At 42.5% G+C, this 21,033-nt stretch overlaps 2 protein-coding genes across 5 annotated transcripts in view; both read left to right on the forward strand.

The window, feature by feature from the left end:
* The window catches only part of LOC131591977 (tyrosine-protein kinase STYK1-like), a 133,674-nt gene that overhangs the window by 86,612 nt on the left and 26,029 nt on the right, over positions 1-21,033 (forward strand). The gene's annotated exons all lie outside the window — the stretch shown is intronic.
* LOC131591978 (Y-box-binding protein 3-like) lies at positions 234-17,126 on the forward strand. Of its 4 annotated transcripts, none has more exons than XR_009280496.1 (9): positions 234-518; positions 4,151-4,214; positions 5,926-5,959; positions 10,710-10,799; positions 11,429-11,551; positions 12,759-12,853; positions 14,862-15,033; positions 16,023-16,179; positions 16,586-17,126. XR_009280496.1 is itself a non-coding variant. In XM_058863161.1 (9 exons), the coding sequence occupies exons 1-8, from the start codon at positions 311-313 to the stop codon at positions 16,142-16,144; spliced, it is 852 nt and encodes a 283-aa protein (XP_058719144.1). In that variant the 5' UTR covers positions 237-310; the 3' UTR covers positions 16,145-16,179; positions 16,586-17,126. The 4 variants fall into 4 exon arrangements, 2 of the variants coding, with proteins under 2 accessions (XP_058719144.1, XP_058719145.1); XR_009280497.1 differs by having other exon boundaries at positions 236-518; positions 12,762-12,853; XM_058863161.1 differs by having other exon boundaries at positions 237-518; positions 16,079-16,179.

Genomic DNA, 21,033 nt, shown 5'->3' on the forward strand with positions numbered 1-21,033 from the left:
CTTGGTCACCAGAGAGCGGAGATCAGTGCCTATCCCATCTCTTCCTCTCACGTTTGAGTTGTAGGTTGCGTGCGATGAGTTGTAGATTGTAGGTTCTCTCCTCGTGCCATGCCATTCTATGCCGTGCCGCGCCGACAGGGGACGCGCACCCTACACCGCCCGCTGGCTGCCGGCGCGGCTCCTTTAAATGCTAATAAGGCGGTGCGCGTGCCGCGCCGGCCCCCGCTGACTGTGTTAAAACTTCGGCGGGGCCATTTTGGGGGCAGTAAGACCGAGCGCGGCCAAGCACCCGATACATCTACCCGGCACCATGAGCGAGGCGCCGGAGACCAGCACCACAAGCCCCGCTCCCGCCACGCCGCCCGTCCCGCCCGCGGCTGCCGCGCCGCCCGCGCCCGCTGCCCAGGACGCCGCTCCCAAGAGCGCCGCTGCGCCGGGTGCGGCTGCTGGTGAGGCGGCCCCCGGCGCCGCCGCCGCCGCCACAACCGCGGTGGCTGAGTCGAAGAAGAAAGTGCTGGGTGAGTACCGGGCCCTGCTCCCAACTTCGCGGTGCACCTGCAGCGGGGCAGGGGGTCTGTCCGCCGCCGCCGCCCGCAGCCGGGGCCGGCGCGCTCGCTCCCCCCGCGGTGAGTCAGGCCGGGCTGCTGCCGCCTCCTCCTCCTCTCCCGCGGGCCGGGGGAGCAGCGCGGCGCCGGCCGTGACACGCTCGGGAGCTGAGCGGGAGCCCGCGTGTGCCTCGTCCGCCCGGACCGAGAGGGACAGCGAGCGCGATACTGCAGGGCTCAGCCCTTTCCCGGCACCTGCAGGCGGCATCTCCCCCGGGAAGGGCTGCTGGAAACCATGTCTGCCTCTCCTGAGTGCTAAGGTCCCACACAACTTTTCTATTAATAAAGAATACTGCTTTAGTAATGCTTCCGGGTTTAGTGGGGTTTGTTTGGTTTGAGGGTTGCTTTTTTTTTTTTTTTTTTTTTTTGAGGAGCGGGGCTTAGTTTCTACTTTACTGTCAGTAAAAAGGCAAACGAAATGCCATGTTGCAATCTCTGTGCTCCAGCCTGGTGCATAGCAAGTGTGATTCTTTTTCATTGTGATGAAGTAGGATCAACCTGTTGAGAAGGCCAGGACTTAAGTCTGCAGGCTACTGCCGATAGGAATGTACTATTTCTCACTGTGTAACTTCCGAGGGTTTTCTAAAGGCAAAGTTGAAGCTGACTTACAGTGTAGAGTCCCAAATTTCCTTAAGGATACACAGGATCTTCTCTTGTGAAGGGGAGGACTGGGGTCTTGCTGCAAGAAAGAGAAGCCAGGTAAAGGATTTCTATGGAGTGGAGTTAGGAAGAATTCTAGCAAAATAGAGATCAGAGGCAAGGCTTGTGTGAGTCTTCTTTTTCCCCATTATCTCATTTGTCAGTAATTAGTACACAGGAATCAGCACATCCTTGTCTCTTGGTATATCTGGGTGTTTCTTGCCTTAATCTGGCTTGTTTCATTCCTGATAGTGTTTTTTACCTTGTTCACCTATTCCTATTGCTTGGAGAGAAGGGATGGGGGGAAGTGAAGGTAGAATTCCTGAACTAGCAGAAAAATTAAAACCGCTGTGGTGATGGTTTTGCAAAATGGCCTTATTGCTAGGCAAGCTTTTTATTAGGAATGATGAGGAAAATGGTCACTGTAAATACTAATTGAAAATGGACTTGGGTTAAAGCCCATCTCAAACGTCCCTGTTAATGGTTACCTGTGTAGTTACGTTCACTTAAGCCTTCTTTTACAGATATCCCATTAGAAGCAAAACCTTCTGCTTGCTTGGGGCATCCAAATGTCTGACTTCTAGTAATATGGATAAAGGTTACTCAACTTTCTCTTTTCTTCTGGTCATAGGAAGCTTTGGCTCTCCTTGTTAAAAGGCTATTTTGTCATGGGTAGGAGTGGCTGATGATTGTTTCCTCTGATAGCATCAGACTACAGCATTTTGTAGAAAAATGTGGGCTTCTACTTGCTGGTGGGATGTACATCGACTGCCTTCTGTGACTCATCAGTTCAACTGGTTATTGTGTTTTCCTCTGGGCTTGTCCTGCTGCCTGCCAGACTTCCCTGCTCAGGTTTACCAGTGACTGTGCCATGGATGTTCACTGTCATGCTGTTGTCTGAGGTTCTTTTGGCCCACAGTGATACTTAGGGGAGACTGTAAATATCTGCAGGGAGTAGTATTTCTCTAGCACACTGTCCTAGGTGGAATATATTGGAGTCTCTCCCTGGAACAATGTTGTTTTTAAACTGTGTGCATACTCCTCCACTTAGCAGCAGCCAGCTGGCCACAGAGTGAATTTTGACTGCCTCTCTTTCCCCAGCCTCTCGACCCCTCTGAGGGATTTTGTCACGCTTCCTAGGCTTCTTCCTAATCTGGTTCAAGTAGGCTAACAGATTCCAAAGCTGTTTTGCAGGGGAGGGAAAGGATGATGTTGAGGGAAGCAGTGGTACTGGCATTGTTTCTCAAAGCAGGCTCAAACCTGCAGGTTCTGTTGGCACTATTTCTGTGTTCCCCCATCCCCTCGTGAGTGCAGGCAGCTCTTGTAGCCAGTGCCATTGTGGTAGCAGGAAGTGTCTGTATGTAGTGATGTCCCTGTGAAACTGAACCTAAAAGGACTGCTGTAAATACTGGTGCTGAACACTTTACTGAACCAGCGTTGAACACTGAAACAATGTTTTTCTGTTCCAATAAACAAGAATTCTTGGGAATATATGTTGGACTAAGCAAGAGTCCTTTTTTCTAGGTAATATCTCTGTCATGTTAAGACTTTGCTGCTTCTAAATAAGAACAATTTCTACTTAAAAGTGTACTAAAGGAGACCAAAAACTTCACTTCTAAAAGGGCAATGAGAAAAGGGTCTGTTATTGACAATAATAACAGCAGCAGTGCTACAGTGCACTGCTGTTGTCACACATGCTTACTTGAGGGGTGTATGAGAATGGCAAAACTCCAGGAGACCAAAGGTCTGCCTGGATCTGTCATCTCCTTGTGAGTTTTTGGAAAAGAACACAGGTGTAGAGTAGATGAAGGTAACAATTTACAGCGTGTTCTTGCCTCTAGCTGAGCAGCCTGGACTTCTAAACTGGAGATTCTCTAGTCTGTTTTCCTTTTAATTGCCTCTTGGGTTCCTGCCACCCCCAAAATATGTATGTGAGGTTTTTAGCAAGCAGTCATCTGTAGGCAACTAGACCCTTTTCAAGTAAGTACTGCACAGGTTGCTTAGGTAGTTGTAATCAAGCTGTGTTAACAAGTAACAGCTCTTTAGTTATAGAGGCTAAAACTCTCCTTTTACTAGAGGTTTGAAAAGTGCAAGTTTGTGGTGTCCATCCAGTTGTTGTGAGATAAGGAGGGGTTGAACTGCCTCCATCACTGTCAAGTTCCTCCTACACATTTCTATAAGTTGCAGAAACAGGTTTTGCCAGGTCCTATAAGACACTGCAGTGTGGCTTCTAAGTAGATGGTGTTTTACTGTTGAGACAGGAACTTGCCTTGATATGAAAGTCATGGAACATCAAGTTGGTCACTTTGTAACCAAACAATCACAGATCATCTTAACAGTAGGAGTACTAAAAAAAAAAAAAAAAAAAAAAAAAAAAGTCTTGTGGGGTCTTACACAGTTAGTGTGATGCTGACAGTGCAAGAAGGAGCTTTTCCAGAGTAAGGATGTGCTGCCTTTCCAGTTTGAGAGGGTTGCACAGTATTTGATACTGCTTCTTTGGGCAATTCTGGTTTCCCAGGAAGAAAGAAGAGTAACTGTAAGTGAAAGAGAGGAATTTTAAACGGCTTCCTTCAGCTATATTTCATGTCTAGCTATTAACCTAAAGAGAACTGATGAATGGCAGTGGAATTTTCAGCTTTGCTGCCCATTTCTGGGATAAGAAATAAAAAAGGGGATGGATGGTCAGTTCTGAAAGTAGAGCTAGGTGTTGTGCTGAAGAATAGCATGTTAAAGCACTGCATCTTGTTACTGGATTAGAATGAACTGGACTGGGAGATGAAAGTACACTTTGAGTGTTAAGGGAACAGACCAAGTCTGGTTGCAACTTTGTCTGCAATTACAGAAGTATTTACTTAACGTTATTGTTTTCTTATATTTTAGATTAACTTCTGTAATTTTCTTTCCAGCCACCAAAGTTCTTGGCACAGTCAAGTGGTTCAATGTCAGAAATGGATATGGCTTTATCAACAGGTATGTTTAAATTCTGATCGTTGTATGTATGCTGTACTAAGATTCATAGTACACATGATAGACCACGTGTTACTAATTGCAGCAGAGACCTCAGGACCTGACTAAAAGTTTGTGCAGCTGATAGTCATCTTAGGTCAGGCACTCAGCAAACTCTTTCTTAAACACCTCAGCCCCCAATCAAAGGTTATGTGTATGGGGAGAAAACAGAAAGGTTCAAACTCACTGCAAATTTGGTCTGTTACCTGTTTCTCATGTTTACTTCTACTACACTCTTAATGAGTTGCATATTCTTTAGTGACTGCCTGGCTTTTTTTGAAGGCTTTAGAAAGGTAGGAGGATGAGGGGAAATACTTTTGGATAAACTTCCAGTGTTAACTGCTTGGTCAGAATACCTCCTGTAGATACTCACTGAGATTCTCTGATAGTATCTCACTGACAATATGCCAGGCCTGGGTTTCATAGAAATTCTCTCTTTGTATCTTTTGGATTTTTCCCTCTTCTCTGGGCACAGACAAACCTCTGAATAGCATTGAGAATCCAAACAGCTGTATGCGAGATTGATTGTACTGCAACCTTAGGTGCAGAAGACCCATGCTTCCAATTTACTGCAGGAAACTCTGGCTTTTAAGGCTGAAATATCTTTGGGGCTTAAATGTCTTGTGTGCTTTTTTGAGGAATGAAACTGCTGTGTGCTGAGCACTTGTCTTTCAAAAAGCATACCTAGCAAGTTATTTGGCTCTGCAAGCTGATACACATCAGGTAGATTTGGTTGAGTTAGTGCAGAAAGGTGTAGAAGACCTCACATTCATGGATCTGAAGCTGGTAGTGGTGTGGTATTAATCCCAGTCTCTGGAGGTTATTAGCCAGTGTTATGTAAACTTAGAAGAAAAGTTTTAGTTAGGAAGTCCTCTTAAAACCTCTAATAGCAGTTGATACAAGAGCCTTCGCCTGGTTGTGATGTAATAACTTGTTCGCTTTCTTCCTAATGTGAAGTCTACTGTTGCTTCAATCCAGGACAACAAATTTGGGATTATGCATTATCTTCACAAACTCTTTGACCCACCTGTTTGGTTTGCTGAGAAGGAATTGAGTGAACAGATAGGGGGGCTTAGGCTGCTTTCTTATTGTATGGGAACACAGATTCAAGGTCTCAGACTTACCTTTGTGTTTTGCCATGTGGAAGCCTGAACTGTCTGGCCTAATCCAGAAAACCTCATGTTCATGTCTGGGTCCTCCTCCTGTGGACTCTCCTAACACCCCTTGTGCCTAGTTGCTTTGAGTTTCGCTGAAAGGAGATCTCTGTTAACAGCTGTGGCCAGTCCTGTTGGTAGTCTTGTTTGACCTCTGCAGTAACAGCTCAGATTGCAGTCACTCTGGAAGTGTTTTTGGGGAGTTAGAGTAGTGAAAAACAAGCAGTCCAGTCATCAACTCTGCCCTGCATAAAAAGAAAACACTGAATGCTTGCCAGAAGATTACAGAGAACCTCCCCCATCCTCTCATACTGTTGAAGGCCCTGGAGTCCTTTCTGTTCTCAAGCAAATGACCATGGAAGTTTAGAGTGGGGTTTTAGTAGCATAGGCTTAGACAGAATGTATGGAATTCAGGGCATGTGCTACAGGCTGAGAGAAGGAGAGTTTCACTTGAAAAGCCAGGAATTTCTAGTTAAGTCTTTTTAGACTAAACTCTTACGACTTCTCACTTTCTTTTACAGAAATGATACCAAAGAAGACGTGTTTGTTCATCAGGTAAGACAGCAGTAATTGTGCTTAGAGATGTGTACTATGATAGGTTTCTAATGCAGCTTCCTGCAACAGTTACCCAACCTTGTCCTGGCTTCTCCTTAGAATATTTTCTGCAGATAACTTGGGTGGATGTGTATGTTGAAATTTTCAGGGAGAAACATTAGGTTGTTTTCCTTCTCTATGAAGGGCTAGGTATTTTTATCTTTCTTAACCCTCTTTTGTCTGCTCTAATTTGAACACTAAAGGTGTTTTTTTTGGTGAGGTTTTTGTTTGGTTGTCTCCCCTTGGTGAGATGCCTCCTCTGTGAATACCTTGCTACTGTTGTCTGTCCTTCCTCCTAGTTCCTTATGCTCCTTGTCTTTTGTTTCTTCCTACCCTCTTCACTTGCAGGTCTGTTCTGTCTTCCCTCCCTGGTATTGGAGAGAAAGTGATCTAGTCTGGCTCCTGACCAGCCTGGGTTGCCATCAGCTGTTTCTGCATGAGGCAGCTGCTCTTAGGCAGAAGAGGAGGAAGGCTGTGTGCCAAGTGTGCCCAAGCAGAGAGCTTGCCCAGACGCTTGTTATTGGTTAATTTCCCTTGAGCTGTCAGGAGGTTGTTCTAAGTTTATACTGTGACTCTCAGGTTGCAGGCAAATAATGGCAAGACAGAGGATGCTGTCTCCATGCTGATGTCAACTGATTAGTTGTCTTATGTCTGGTTTTGCATCATTCACTAGAAACTGCAATCTTGTCCCTAGAGTTTGTCCCATATAAAATGTCTGCAGGCTCATGTGGTCTTTGAAAGCATGAACTTTCTCTGTGGCGTAAGTGACAGTATTTCTATCAAACGTAACCAGGAAGTTTGTTCCCAGAGCCAGTCATTGCGAATGAAGGAGGATATGTGCATGTGTCTTTAGCTGATGAGTCAACACTGAGAGTTAGTTTAGTTCTTGTGTCTTGATGACTAAATAGTGGTAACTGTGGTAACAGTGGTAACTGTTTCTCTGGGCCATAGGGTGTACACCCATTGTCTGAATGTGGCTGAAGCTAGGATAAATCTAGTGCCTGTTACGAGAGAAAATGGTGTTGGGAAGTGTGCATAGTACATGTTCCTGGTTCAGCTGGTGGGCTTGTGAGTGAGAGCTGTCAATGTGTATACTGATTTTTTTATGGTCATTTTCCTTCCTTAGTGGCCTGTGCTGTGGGCATGCTGACACATCTGTGGTTTGATGGGATTATGTCCAGAGGAGAGTGGGAACAGTTCTGGAAGAGAAATATGTTTTGGATAGGCAGCAGTGCCTTAAAGACAAATGAGATTTCCTTGATACTTGTGAGACAATATCCTGGAAAATGGCTTTTTGTGCTGATGACAGATAGCATGGATCAGTGTTGCTCTGCTTGGGAAGGCTGCCAGCTGAGACCCAAACAGAAAGCTAGTATTATCTGTGCTGTTTCATCTCCTTCACGTGTAGAGAAGATTATTCCCCTAAATGTAAACTGATGGGTGTGTGTGGAAAGGGATGGGCACTTCCCATCTCCTGTGGCTGAAGTCCTTCTGGGGTGAGCAAACCTGGCTTTGTTTCAGAAATACCACATCAGATGCAGACCTGCAGCAGATTAACCCTCTCGGCAGTCTGGGCATGGCAGAGTAGATGCTTCTAGTGCTGCTCTGGCTTGGCTGCAGTCAGATGTTTCTCATCCTGTACGTGGATGTGCTTGCTCCTAGATCCTGGGACATTCTGGCCAGAGCTCCTGATGGGGCCATCTGACGAGGGAGGCAAATCCATGCTGTGAACAAACATCCTGCTTCAAACTCCCTCTGCTCTGACAGTGGCTGCTCTGCCTCTCCCTCCTGCCTGGGAGGGGCTGGATTACACTCCTAATCCCTTCAGAATAAGGTTGACCTAGTTGAATAGATACAGCTTCTCCCTGCCTCCCCTGCATGCATTCGCACGGGGAGGGAATGGGGGTTAGTGCTTGGTGTCTGGCTATTGGATGCTATTTATAACTAGTACAGACTAAAATGCTTTTCTTTTTAGGGCATGCATGGCTTACTTTGTGTTAACCCTTTGTCTTGCAGGGACCCCAGGCAATGTTTTTGGAAAGTGCAGTTCTTCACCTTGTGTCCCTGTCTCGTTGGTTAGTGCAAGGTGCTGTCCAGGGCACTGTGTCAGTCAGCTACAGGTGCTGTGAGCAGAAGGGATCCATCCGCCTCGTGGGCTGCAGTGTGTCTTACAATTTAATAGGAAAAGTGTCAGCAGCCAGAGCAGTTACGTTTAATTAGGCAGAGTTTAAATCAATGAGCTGTGAGGAGACGTTGATGTCTTTCTCTTCTCTTGATTGTGTTGATCATGTGCAGCCTGAAGTACCTGCACCAGGCATTGGTGTAACAATTTTTGGCTGTTACTGGGACAATGCTGGATGTGCTGATGATGTGGTGGTATGAATTTATGGAAAGAGCTCTTCCAAGCAACCTGAACTAGCTCTGGAGGCTCTTCTGGCTGCCTCTTCATCCCTGGGAAAGAAAAGGCTTTACTGTTGAGTGTTGTCTGTTAATATGAAACATCTGTCTTCTGAATCAGAGAAGCTGGTAAACAGTAACAGGGAGAATAGTGCTCTCTTCCCCCTCTGGAACAACAGAGTAAAAGTCATTTCATCAAGCTTAGGGCTTAGGCTTGTTAGAGGCTTATTTCAGTGATGTTTATCTGCAGCTGAAGTACTAAAGCTGTATAATTTCTGCTTGGATTTCTAGGATTTACTCAGATTTGTCCTAATTGCCTTTATAAAACAAGCTCCAGCCTACTGCAGCCTCTACCTTCTGTTGGCAATTGCAGGTCTGGATTCTTGAAATTTCTGCCCATAAAGCTGGGAACAGAACATGTGGGATACTGTTGCTTTTATCTTCAGTTATGCTTTTTGAAGGATATTTGAGAACCTTCATCAATCTTAAGTGTACCCTCTGCTGAAAAGAAATTTGTTAGTCCTTTCTTCTTCTGCACTTACAGGGAAGGAGTTTGAAATACAGCTTATTGACATGTCTGTTGCATGCAAAGTACAAGTCATACAAGTTGTAGTCAGTTGTTTCAGTACAAATGGGACTAAACCGTTAACTAAATTATTAACTTTCCTGCAGATTAAGGGTTTTAGTACTAGTATATAACATTTCTGGAAAAGCAAACACTTCTATCTGGTTTTTAGAAATTGGACAGTTACACTAAAAGGTCAGCAGAAAGCAAACAGTTATTTGAGATCATTGTGGAGTCTCTGCTTGCTACAGTAATTCCCAAAGGAATTGCCTTGAACAGCTCATTCAGTTTCTGTATTAAAAATCCCTAAACCTCTTGAGATGTTTTTGCTTTGATAATAGTAGTATGTGCACTCTTACATCCTTCCTCAGGGCTGTTCAGGGATGCTGCAGGATATAGGGAAAAGGTATGGCTAGAAGGACATGCTGGTCTGTTTCCTGAAACACAAAGGAGACTGTATTCAGCAAGGAAAATTGGTTTCTAGACTAGTCAATATGAGCTTTAAACTGAGTAAATTTTTCCTTCAGTTGGAGACATTCTGGGGCTGTTGACTAAATATTGTTGCTATGCAAAGGTAACAGCTCCACTGATGGTCATTCTGCAGTTTTTCTGAACTGCAGACAGATAGGACAACTCACTCTTCTGTTTCTGCCCTACATCCCATTTCTTAAGCCGGATTTATGCCCTGTGTTTCCATGTGTATTTCTCTCTGCTGGCTCTGCACCTCCCTTCTTCTTGCTAACTATAGATTCCCGTATCAGGAAACCTAATGTGAATTGGTCTTTAGTAATCTAATGCAAGATAATGATCTTTCACTAAGAAAATAACTACTGGTTAGTTTGTACAATGCATGTCTTGATCTTTTCTCCTTGGCATCTTTCAGTTTTTAAAGCCTTGTCTAATGAACAGACCATAGCCTTGCCTTGCTAATAACCTTTTGTGGAGTCCTAGACATGCTCCACAGAATTACAAGCAAGGTATTTGTAGCTGACACACTGAAAATTGCTCCAGGAGGTTTGAGTGTTTTCTGTGAGTCTGAGGAGATGTACAACTGGCTTTGATCCAAACCCATGTTGTTATTTTTATGTAACAATAATAGTATCATTATCATTCATAGCTATTATTGTAGTACTTTGAGGGTTCTGTCCAGGAGATGGCTAAGATTGCATTTGTCTGTTCTGGTACTATTCCTGTGTTATCAGACTCACCTAATATTTGGGGGTCTCTTTTACAGTTCTTAGATAAAATGCTAATTTGTTACACCAGAGTTACAGTAATTATTTTCTAGTTACTGTGACTTGCCATGATACCATATAGTTAATGCTTCCACAGAAATGCTCTGGGTCTTGAGTTCTCTTTAGATGGTCTACAGCTCTCCTAATGACTCAAGGCAGGGGTCATGCTGCTAGAGCTGCCTTGGTACAGCTTGGAGGAGATCAAACACTGAATATGAACTCTATTCAAGCAGAGATTTGTAATAATTTCCATATTCAGTGTCCTGGACAGAGCAGATCCTGGGGCAGCAGCTGATTTATAAACTCATAGTGAGAAAAGAGGTGATCTTGAACTGAGTATTGGTGGGCCTGTGAAATAAGAGACATCTGTGTATCTGAAATACCTTAGTATGGTGACTGCTCTGGTATATAGAGTTGGAATTGTAGCAGAGAAATACTGCCCTTCCCTCATCTGTCAGGCTATGAATGTGTAAGATAAGTAAGATAATATATTTTTATGCATCTTCCTTTCAAGACAGCGATAAAGAAAAACAATCCACGGAAATACCTGCGCAGCGTTGGCGATGGAGAGATTGTAGAATTTGATGTGGTCGAGGGAGAGAAGGTGAGAGATCATGGAGCCTCAGGATGTGGTCCAACAGAGAACATCACATACAACTTTAGCTTTGTGTCTATCTGATGTGTTGATTACTGGGTTGGTGGCATTCATACAGCTTTTCTGGGGGAAATCTGTTTTTTAAAGGCTTCATTAAGGCATTTTTCTAGAGACGTATCAAAAGTACTAGGAAACTGCATCCTAGTGCTTCTAGAATCTGCAGTTGTTACTTGAGAGAACATTTGAAGCCTACAGCCTGCCCATTAATTATTAACTGAGGCCTATATTGCACTGAACAATTTTTCTTGGAATCTGGTAGCTTAATAACGGTAAGAACTTTCAATTTCCTTATGCTTCTACTTTCCTGAACATTTTTGATGGTTATTTTTGTCTCAGTCAGTTCCTTCTTGCTTCCTCCTCTGAAGTCAGCCCATTGGATAGAATTTCAGTATCTTAACTCATGATGGTATCTCTTGGTTAAGGGGTTGGGAATAACATACCTCCTTTTGCCTTATGCAGGAGAAAGGAATCACTGGAACTTGGAACTTATGCAAAAAAGTCTCTTTCCTGTTTCATCTTCCTGTAGCTGGTTGTTCTTTTCTCACACCACCCTGGCTGCCTTTCTTTTGTCCTCTTAGGGTGCAGAAGCAGCTAATGTCACTGGTCCAGATGGAGTCCCTGTGGAAGGCAGCCGCTATGCTGCAGACCGGCGCCGCTATCGGCGAGGCTACTTTGGCCGACGCCGGGGTCCACCTCGGAGTGTGAGTTCAATTTCCTTGGATTGCTACTGCCACACACAATACTGGCAGGGCTGTTTCTCACCTGACTGTCTGAGGCACTTCTGACCATGCAACATAAGTCTAATAAACTTTCAAGTTGTAGTGTACAAGGCATCTTGACAAAACCAGAACAGATTGGTATTGCAAAGTGGATAAGTACTAGAAAGCTTCATAAACTGAGAAGCATTATTTTTTTGAGTTCTGAGTCTCAATTATACCTTGACTGCTGTCAAATACTACCTGTTCCTACTATCCATCCTAGTTTGTTTGAATATTTAGTTATCCTGATCAGTTTGATACATGAGACAGCATCACAGATGATTGTGGGGTTTTTAATTTAATTTTTTAATTATGGTCATGGTAATTAAAATGGCAGTGGAGAATGGGAAGGATACCTGTGAAACTTAAGGTAGACTACCAAGTGCTGTCAGGTGGCTACAGCTTTTGTTCCTACTTGATCAGATGCAGAAAATGCACTTCTGTTTCTAGATATCTTGTTAAATTCCTTCTTTTAAAGGGAAGACTAATACACGAGGAACTGTAAGTTATGTAACATTCTATGAAACAGACATTACTGATGGCTGGCATTTAAAACACAAACCACAAACAAAAATCAAACCAGAAAAAATGCCACCCAAACCAACATGCAGCTTTATCAGTTAACAATTAAAGGGGAAAGATAACCACTGCATCTCTGAAAGATTGAAAAGACTGTGTAGAAAGAGTGTTTGATGTGAGTAGTACAGTTTTTCTATCTTAAAATTTCTTGATGTTTTTGTGTGGGATTCCCTGTGGAATGGGCCTTTGTGTAGAATGTGAAGTGGTCTGTGGCAAGTTTCTGTGTGATGTCTTTGTTAGCTTTCCAAATACAGAATTGTCATGATCAATAGCTGCCTCTCCATAATGTGTACCCCTTACAGTGCATTTCATGTAGTGAAATACACTTAATATGCAGCAGAGAGAACATTTCTAAGATCAGTTGCTTAGTCTGTGGGGAGCAGGGGCAGCACTGATGCTTCTTGTTTTGTCCTCATCTTAACTTTGCCCAAATTTAAGCCTTTTGAGAATCTACTGCTTCTTTTTACCCAATATGCTGGGGTTTCTGTACTGATAAGTTTTTGAGCTTGCATTCAGGATTATGGTTAATGTACTGTCTGTCAAATACAACACTTCTGTTTTCTTTTGGTAGCAGGGTGGTGAGGGAGAAATCAAGGATGGGGTCACAGAAGGAGGACAACTTCAGCAAGTGCACAGGAATCCTACCTATCGTCCCCGCTATCGCAGGTCTGTATGTTTCCTCTGCTCAGTTATTCAGACGCTTTTCTGTTCTATACAGGCTTCCAAGTGTGGGAGCACTTACGCAAATGGCAGGCACAGTGAGAAGCATTTTAATTACTTGGAGGAATTTGTTTCATGTGCTTGTATGTTCAGAATCATGATGGCCCAGAAAGGGAAAAGAATTGCTTAACATCCCATTACTTCTCACATCTGAGCAGCATGTTGAAGTGAGTTGCAGTATCCATGTCATCCCAGCTGAACACTTATACTTTCCTGGACAAGTAATAACCCCAATCCTTGATCTGGGACCCTGCTGAGGGTGCTGGTGGGTGAAAACTCTGTGCGAGCTGGTAAATGTGGAATTGCAGCCCACAAAGCAGCCACATCCTGGGCTGCACCAGAAGTAGCATGGCCAACGGGCTAAGGGGCATGACTGCCCAGTACTTGAATGGGGCTTATAAGAGAGATGGGGTTAAACTTTTTAGCAGGGACTGTTGTGTTAGCATGAGGGGTAATGGTTTTAAACTACAAGAGATTTACAATAAGTAGAAGGAAGACTGTTTTTATGTGAGTGTGGTAGAACACTGAAACAGGTTGCCCGGAGAGGTGGTAGATGCCCCTTACAAGGTCAGGTTGGACTGGGCTCCCAGCAACGTGATCTAGTTTGAAGGGGGTTGGACAAATGACATTTAAAGGTCTTCAGGGAGCTGGTTTGCCTGCCTTTCATTCAGTTACCCCTCATCATATTGTCCTCGTTTATCAAGTAGCTTATGAAGTCAAATTCCAACATTGAATTTAAAGATGAACTGTGAAAATCATGTGATCCCCATTTTTTCATGTGCATGTCTGTTCAAAAACAAAGAGGTGAATTACAGTGCAAGAGCAGCAACAAGCTGAATTTGATAGGGATAACAAGATTATTCTTAATTGTAATGGTTTGCCTGTTCCATGTACAACAGGTCCATCCTTTTGGAATCTGGGTCTAAAAGCACATGTCTTCCACCTCTACTTTGAGCTTTTCTGTTGAACATGAATAGTCATGTTCAATTTGGCTCCTTTATCTAGGACTGTGGAAAATGGAATACTAATGATGCTTGTTGGCATCCAAGCTGAATAAATTTAGTTCCTGAAAGTCTTCATTAGTTTTGGGCAGTCAGAGATAGCACCATACCAAGTCCAGTGAGGCTTTTGCATGTCATGTGGTTGAATCACAGGCTGTCACTTGTCTGTGACTAATGGAAACTTGGGATTTTCTGATGAAATTTTCCTGTGAGAGGAATGATATCTCCTATCAGTTCACAATGCTTCTGTTTGAGTTTGCAGGTATTGCTTTTGTTTACAGGCACTAAATCCAGTGACACTGGTACTTTTGTTAGGTTCCTTTAGGAAAAGCTTAAATTGGTTTTTGGTACTAGGCATATGTGGATTAGCTAATGGGAACTGGATTTTGGCTGTATTTTGACAGTTTACAAACATTGTTTATACTAGAAATAAGATGAAATGCTCTTGTATACATCAAGAACATGGACTTGATAGCTTAGTGTTAATGAGGTCCAGCTCACCTGTGATAGGTGCTTTTCCTAATTGGTTAAGAGGGGAAACATGAGGCCAAGAGCAAAGATCTAGGAATGGTTTGCAGGTAGAAGTAAGGTTACAATGACTGCACCATTAATTAGGAATAGGCCTGGGCTGGTATGTAGTCATGCCAAAGTTAACTCAGCACAAACAGCCTGTGTGGCCACTACTGGCTTGTTTCTTCTGCTAGCCAACAATTCACAGGGGCTAACTGCATCTTCATAGCAGAATAGACAGTATAATATGGTAATGGAGCTTCAGCAGTGAAGAGACACACACTTTCTTTGTTTTTCCTTTCCAACTATATGCCAGCCAAATCCCTGAGGGATGGCTTGCTAGCATTCAAAATTGTTGAAGATGATACTGGGTTATGGGAGGTTTTGCTGGACTAAATTCTTGGGCTTCTTTCATACTTAACACCTCGTTCTGCCCTTCTCAGAGGGCCCCCTCGCCCACGCCCTGCTCCAGCGACTGGAGAGGTTGAAAACAAGGAGAACCATCACGAGGCCAGTGCCATGAGCCAGCAGCCGCTGCGCCGTGGCTACCGGCGCCCCTACAACTACCGGCGCCGGCCACGCCCAGCCAGCGCTCCAGCACAGGAGGGCAAAGAGGTACAGACGCCAAGCTGCTCAGAGCCACGAGCACCTCTCCTGGGAGGAAAGGCTGGGGGAAATGGGATGGTTCAGCCTGGGGAAGAGAAGGCTTGGGTTGACCTCATTGTGGCCTTCCAGGGCCTGAATGGAAAGATGAGGTAGGACTGTTGTAAGGGGCTGGAGTGACAGGACAAGGGGGAATGAGTTAAAATTGAAAGAGAGTAGGTTTAGATTAGATAAGAGGAAAAAAATGTTCCCTGTGAGGGTGATATTTTTCCTTGTGAGGCCCTGGCACAGGTTGCCCAGGGAAGCTCTGGCTGCCCAATCCCTGGAAGAGTTCAAGGCCAGGCTGGATGGGGCTCTGAGCAACCTGGGATAGTGAAAGGTGTCCCCTGGCCATGGCAGAGGATTGGAACGAGATGATCTTCAAGGTCCCCTTCCAACCCAAACCATTTTATGATTTTAAGTAGAAGAGATTTTAATGTGGTGAATGCCCAGGACCTTCTGCCCTGTGTGAGTTTTTAATAAATGTGTTCACGTGCTGGATAAGTCTGATGACCAAATTTGATGCACTGATTTCATTGCCTGCTTCTTCTGACCCTCTTAGAGAATAAGCACCTTATCTTAAAAGGAACCAGCAGTGGGATAGGGATTGCTTCTGGATAGTTCTTAATTGGGGGCAGACTGTAGCAACTATTTTTTTAAGTGGAAACAGTTGTGTGTTCCTGCTTCCACAAACCTTAACTCTGAAGAGAATTGGATTTGAAAGCTCTAGGTCTATTTCCTGAACTGTTTGAACCAGATAATTTCAGGAAACTGTTTGCAAACACAGATTCTACATTAATGAGGGAAGATTTTCTCATTCAATGTCTACTTGAGGTATTCCCTTGACAGAATCTTCTGTGTAATACTGAATTACAGGTAATACACTAAAATTTAACATTTTCTGGAGATTCATTTTTCTTGGTTGTTCTAAAACCTGCATTATGCTGGCTGTACCACTGAAGAGAGGAAGGGTGTGGAGGTCAGCCTTTGCCTATAATAAGAGTTTGCTGTGTCTCAGACAAAGGCAAATGAAACACCTGCTGAAAATCCTGCTCCAGTGACAGAGCAGAGTGGTGCTGAGTAATGTCCGGCTCCCCAGGCGCCTTTACCATCGCTCAGGTAAGGAATATGGATAGTTCCTGCTTTCCAGTGGAAGCAGAGTGTGTATGCTTCTAGGATTCTGGCCACATGCCCTTATGTATGGCTTGGTATTTGTGATAAGTTCTGAGAGTGCTGTAGAGGCAAACAAAGATGCTGCTTTTCTCTTCGTTCTCCCCTCTGCCTCTGTATTTGTCACAAAGTTTTGCTTTATAATTGATTTTTTTTTCCAGGAAGCTCTCTGGTCTGTATAGTGATAGCATCTGTTGATGAGTTGTTGTATTTTAGGAAGATCCTGATTACAGACAGGATAAGCCAATTGTGCTTATCCTGCCTATTATAACTCTCTTTACATTTGACATCTTGTCTATTTATTGAGAAAGTGAAACTTAAACTGCATTTTTTTAAACATTTGGCTCTTCAACAGGTGTCCTGAAGTACAGCTCAAAAGTAACACCAAAGAAACACACAAGCAATAAATTGTCAACAGTGATGACGAAAGCAAAGATTTGAAATACCAAAATGTAAAAACAAATTTACCAGCAGCTGAGATCCAGGGAACGCCTACAAGATAGATGCATGAAGAGAGAAAGAGAGAGAGATTCAGAAACCTCTCTAGTTTCAACAGCAACTGTGGGCCTTCTTGGTTTTTTGGGTTTTTTTCCCTAGAATTTCACTGTTTTGCTAGTATTGGGTTTTTTTTTCAATTTTTCTTTTGGTATCAAACTGAAAAGGGGAAAAAAAAAAAAACCAACCAAAGAATTAAAATTGAAACAAAATGCTTTTTTTATTGGATGCTGGTGCTAAACCTCCCAAGTGTGAGTTGGTTTTTTTTTTTCTGTACCAGTCCTGTTCACTGCAGGACGTGGGGAGGACAAACTTCCGCTTTCCTTGTTAAGATCTATTTGAAGCTGTGCACATGGGTGACGTTCCTCTTAAATAAAAGTGATTTCAACTACCAAAAGAAATCTGGTTTAGTGTGTTTTTTCATGTTTATTCTTAAAATAATTATTTTAATCTTGCTGCTTCAGCATTTATATGTGAAAGAGTGCTGCCTCTTTGGTGTGTACTGCTGGATGATACTTGAGCATGGTTAGGTGGATAATTATATTAATATAATATAAAAATAGAATAGATATGTCAATATATATTAATGTATATTGATATATCTATATTATATTAATAATTTGGTGGATATATATTTTTATTACAAAACAACCTTTGCAAAGAAAAGCTATAGCTTACACTGTTCCCTCTCTTCCTCTGGCTCCAGTGATGGTTAATAGTTGGGTTTTCCTGTGGCAGGAGTTTGGTGCATGTGGAGTGAGTTCCTGGAATTTTTTTCTTCATCTGTTTTGCTAGGCTTTTGTGCTCTGTAAACAGTAGAATCCAAGTTTTGAGACTGCTCAAGAAGGACACTGGCATAGTAACTACCACTTTATCCAAGCTTCTGTTCTGAATAATATTTGACTGGCTTCTCTACTCTTTCTTATTTCAAACCAGTGAAATCTCTGTACCATCTCATTTTAATGAGCAAAGTCCTGAGCTGTCTTATAATATCAGTATTTTTTTAATGTTCCTCCATAAAACTTGGCTTTCTTCCAGGTGTTATCAGTCTGCTTCCAGCTGCTGAATATGAGTGTGTATCTTGTGTCCTTCATTGTCTAGTCCAGCGTTTCTCACGTTCCTGTCTTGCAGTTACTGTTACCCAAACCTCAGATAAGTATATTTGTTTCTCAAGCAAATATTCCTGTTAATCTTCAGGAATTAAGCAGAGAGTGCAGGGCATAATTGCACTTGAAATTTTGCTTCCAGCTTCTGGGAAGGTGAGGAAGGATCCTTGCACCCTGTTGCCTTTGCCTTGAGGAGAAGGAGGGTGGGAAAAGGCTTAGTGGTGCCTGAGTTGCACTGCTTACAGCTGACTGAATTGCAAGGGATTAGGAGCCTCTTAATGAGTTGGGAAGTGAAAGCCATATGCTTGGTTGAAGAAGAAATCTTTATTTGGAAGATGAAGAAATATGTCTGTTTTGACACAAAATAAAATGCATTAAGGTGAGGAAAATATAAGTAATGGCACCTTTTAAAAATTCTTTTTTTAAAAAATCTTTTTAGGCTTAAATTTTGTTATGAACTAAATATGAAGACACATTGGAGAGAGGTTGATAATTTCACCATAACGAGCAGATGCAAGATATTCATAAATACTGAAATGTTACTGTAGAACTTGTCATAAAAACTACTTGAACTGCCTTCAATAGGTGTTTTTTCCTTGAGAGATTTGACAGCCTAAAGAGAATTTTCTTAATCTCTGCAAAAATGTAGGTCAGATTGAATCAGGTTAGCAAAAGTACCTAATTAGCCATTTTTTTTATGAATGGAGAAGATGAGGGAGAGATGCAAGTAATGTCCTAGTATTGAGTTCTATTTGTTATTTCTGTCTTGCCTCCAATAAGAATGTTTGCATAAAACAGAAGCCAATGACTGACATAACCTACTTCATCCCTTAATTCCCTGCTTATGAAAAATACAAGCTTAACTCTACCAAAGTTTAAAGCACTTACTAAAATTACATTTCAGATGTCTTGGGCTGTGCATAAATTGTTCTTTTCTAGGCCACTAGCACTCTTGTTAGCTGAATTTGCCAGGAAAAAGATACAAACCTGGTGCTCAATTACGAGGGTCATTTCTCTGGACAGCTGGTGCTTGTGTATCTGTAAATAAGGCTATGGCTTATTTGCCTCAAGCAGAATTTCAGATGAGTTTTTAGTTTGTGTTGTGTTGGTTTGGTTTCTTAAAAAGACATTTTAGCTCCATAGATTTTGAATTTGCAGAGTAGTTAATGTGCTGCAAAAACATTCCCTGTGGCTTGTGAACTTTTGAGGAGGATAAAAAAGGGAGAAAACACTTTTGTAGGCCTTCCTTTGTGCATTGTTTCATTTGAACATAATTGCAATACAAGGCAGTCACAGTCTGGAGAGATAGGTGTACTGTAAGCTTCTGTCTTGGACAGTGGTGCTGCCATGGGAGAACTACACAGGTGCAACAACTGCCTTGGAAGTAAAACACTTTCTGTTGGAAAAAACTTTGGAAATAAAGCCTGTGCTACACAGTTTGCTATAAGAGTGGTGAAATCAGCTGTGGATGTCTGACTCTGCTATTTGTTGTGGCTTTTTAGAGAAGTCTCTTTGCAGATCCCTAGTTCAAAGCTATGGCCTTAGACATCATTCTGCTTTCTGCTGGTTTGGCTTTTAGGAAGAGCCAAGGAGCCTTTAGTACTGCTGGGGTTTTATAGAGAGAAAATCCATGCTCTGAAATGCTCAGAGTTGTAGGGAAAAGCATCTGCATGAGCCAAGTGGCAGTGGGATCCTTCCTCAGGTATAAAGGGGATGAGAAGATTTTGGAGGCCATATCAAATAAGTGGTAGCATGAACTTCCTATTTTGTGCTGTTTGCAATAATGGAGCAAGGCTGCTATGATTGAAATTTGAGTCCTAGAGCAGGACAGTGATGCACTGAGCAGAAAATGGATCTTGAGGACTTAATACCACCAGCTGATGAAATGAGTAATTAACATCTTAAGGTTTTAAAATGTGATAGAAAAGACTCAGAGCTTCATTATATTTCCTGACTAACATCAAAATATATTATTATTCAATGTCTGGCTGTAAGTTTTGACTTGTAAATGGTGACTTGAGTAAGACCACAAAGGTCCTTAGAATTAATCAATTATACTGCCACTTTCATGCCAGTAGTGCCTATGTGATACAGTTTTTGTTCAGAAAAAAACATTATTTTAATAGTATGTGTATAAAAAGGTGTTACAGATTGAATTTCAGGAAAAATTGCTGCAAGAATCTGGACTGAAATTCTGAAAATACACTAGAAGGTAAAACAGTTCATACAGATTCTTCAGCTTTTCTGAGATAACCTGAATTGGGCCTATAATGAAGAACTGGAGAGCAGTAGTAGTAAATGAAATAAATATTCTAGGCAGAGCTCTAGGATGTGTTCTGACAAGGTCAAGATGCCTGAGTGGATGTGTGAAATGTTCCCATTTCAGTCCCCTTTCAGTTGTTTTACACTGAAGAGAAGGGCAGCTTTCAACCATCAAAATTATACAGGAGGCTCTGTATAAGTCTCTTCTGTTTCTTGGTAAGAAATTGTCAATGGAAACTCCAAAACAGAATATTGAGAATATTTATGGCTCCAGTTGATGGCTCTTGGATAGGTTACTCTTGGGCATCAGCCTGTTGACCTGCCAACAGGTGCAGTGCATAACTAAGATCAGTAAATTTTGCTGTGCCTTGGGTGGTAAAAGCATTGCACTGTTACATACCACACAATAATTCTCATCACAGAAATTGGGGTGCTGGGGATTTAAGAGATGTCAGCAATCCAGTTTACTGGTACAGTTATGTGAGCACTAGATGGGGCTGTTACTTCACTTCTTTTTTTCTGGAAATTAATGGACACACCCCTGTGACAGGAAATAAAGGTGTTGCAATGTGCGCTATCTGGGCTCTGCTGCAGGCTCTAGGGGGGCTGAAATAGGGTAGCTGGTGAGTTATAACTCAATGAATAAATAAAGGGGAAAAAACCCAAAGTATAAATATCTTGCTGTATAGATTTTCTAGGAATAAGCATTGCTGCCTATCCCTAACTTTTTGCTTGTAATCATCACGTAACTGGGAAGAAAATCTTATTGAGAAGACCTACTCTTGGGAAAGTCAAGTGTAGAGTTGAAAGTTGTTCTTACCATTTGTACCCCTAGACATACTTGGTGCCATTAAAAAAAACCAAACAATAAAACAAAAGGAACCCAACAAAGTGAAATTGCCTATTGCTTACATATTTTTTACTTCAGCGTATAAACAGT

The sequence above is a fragment of the Poecile atricapillus genome, chromosome W (assembly GCF_030490865.1).
Source record: "Poecile atricapillus isolate bPoeAtr1 chromosome W, bPoeAtr1.hap1, whole genome shotgun sequence".
Classification (NCBI taxonomy): Eukaryota; Metazoa; Chordata; class Aves; order Passeriformes; family Paridae; genus Poecile; species Poecile atricapillus.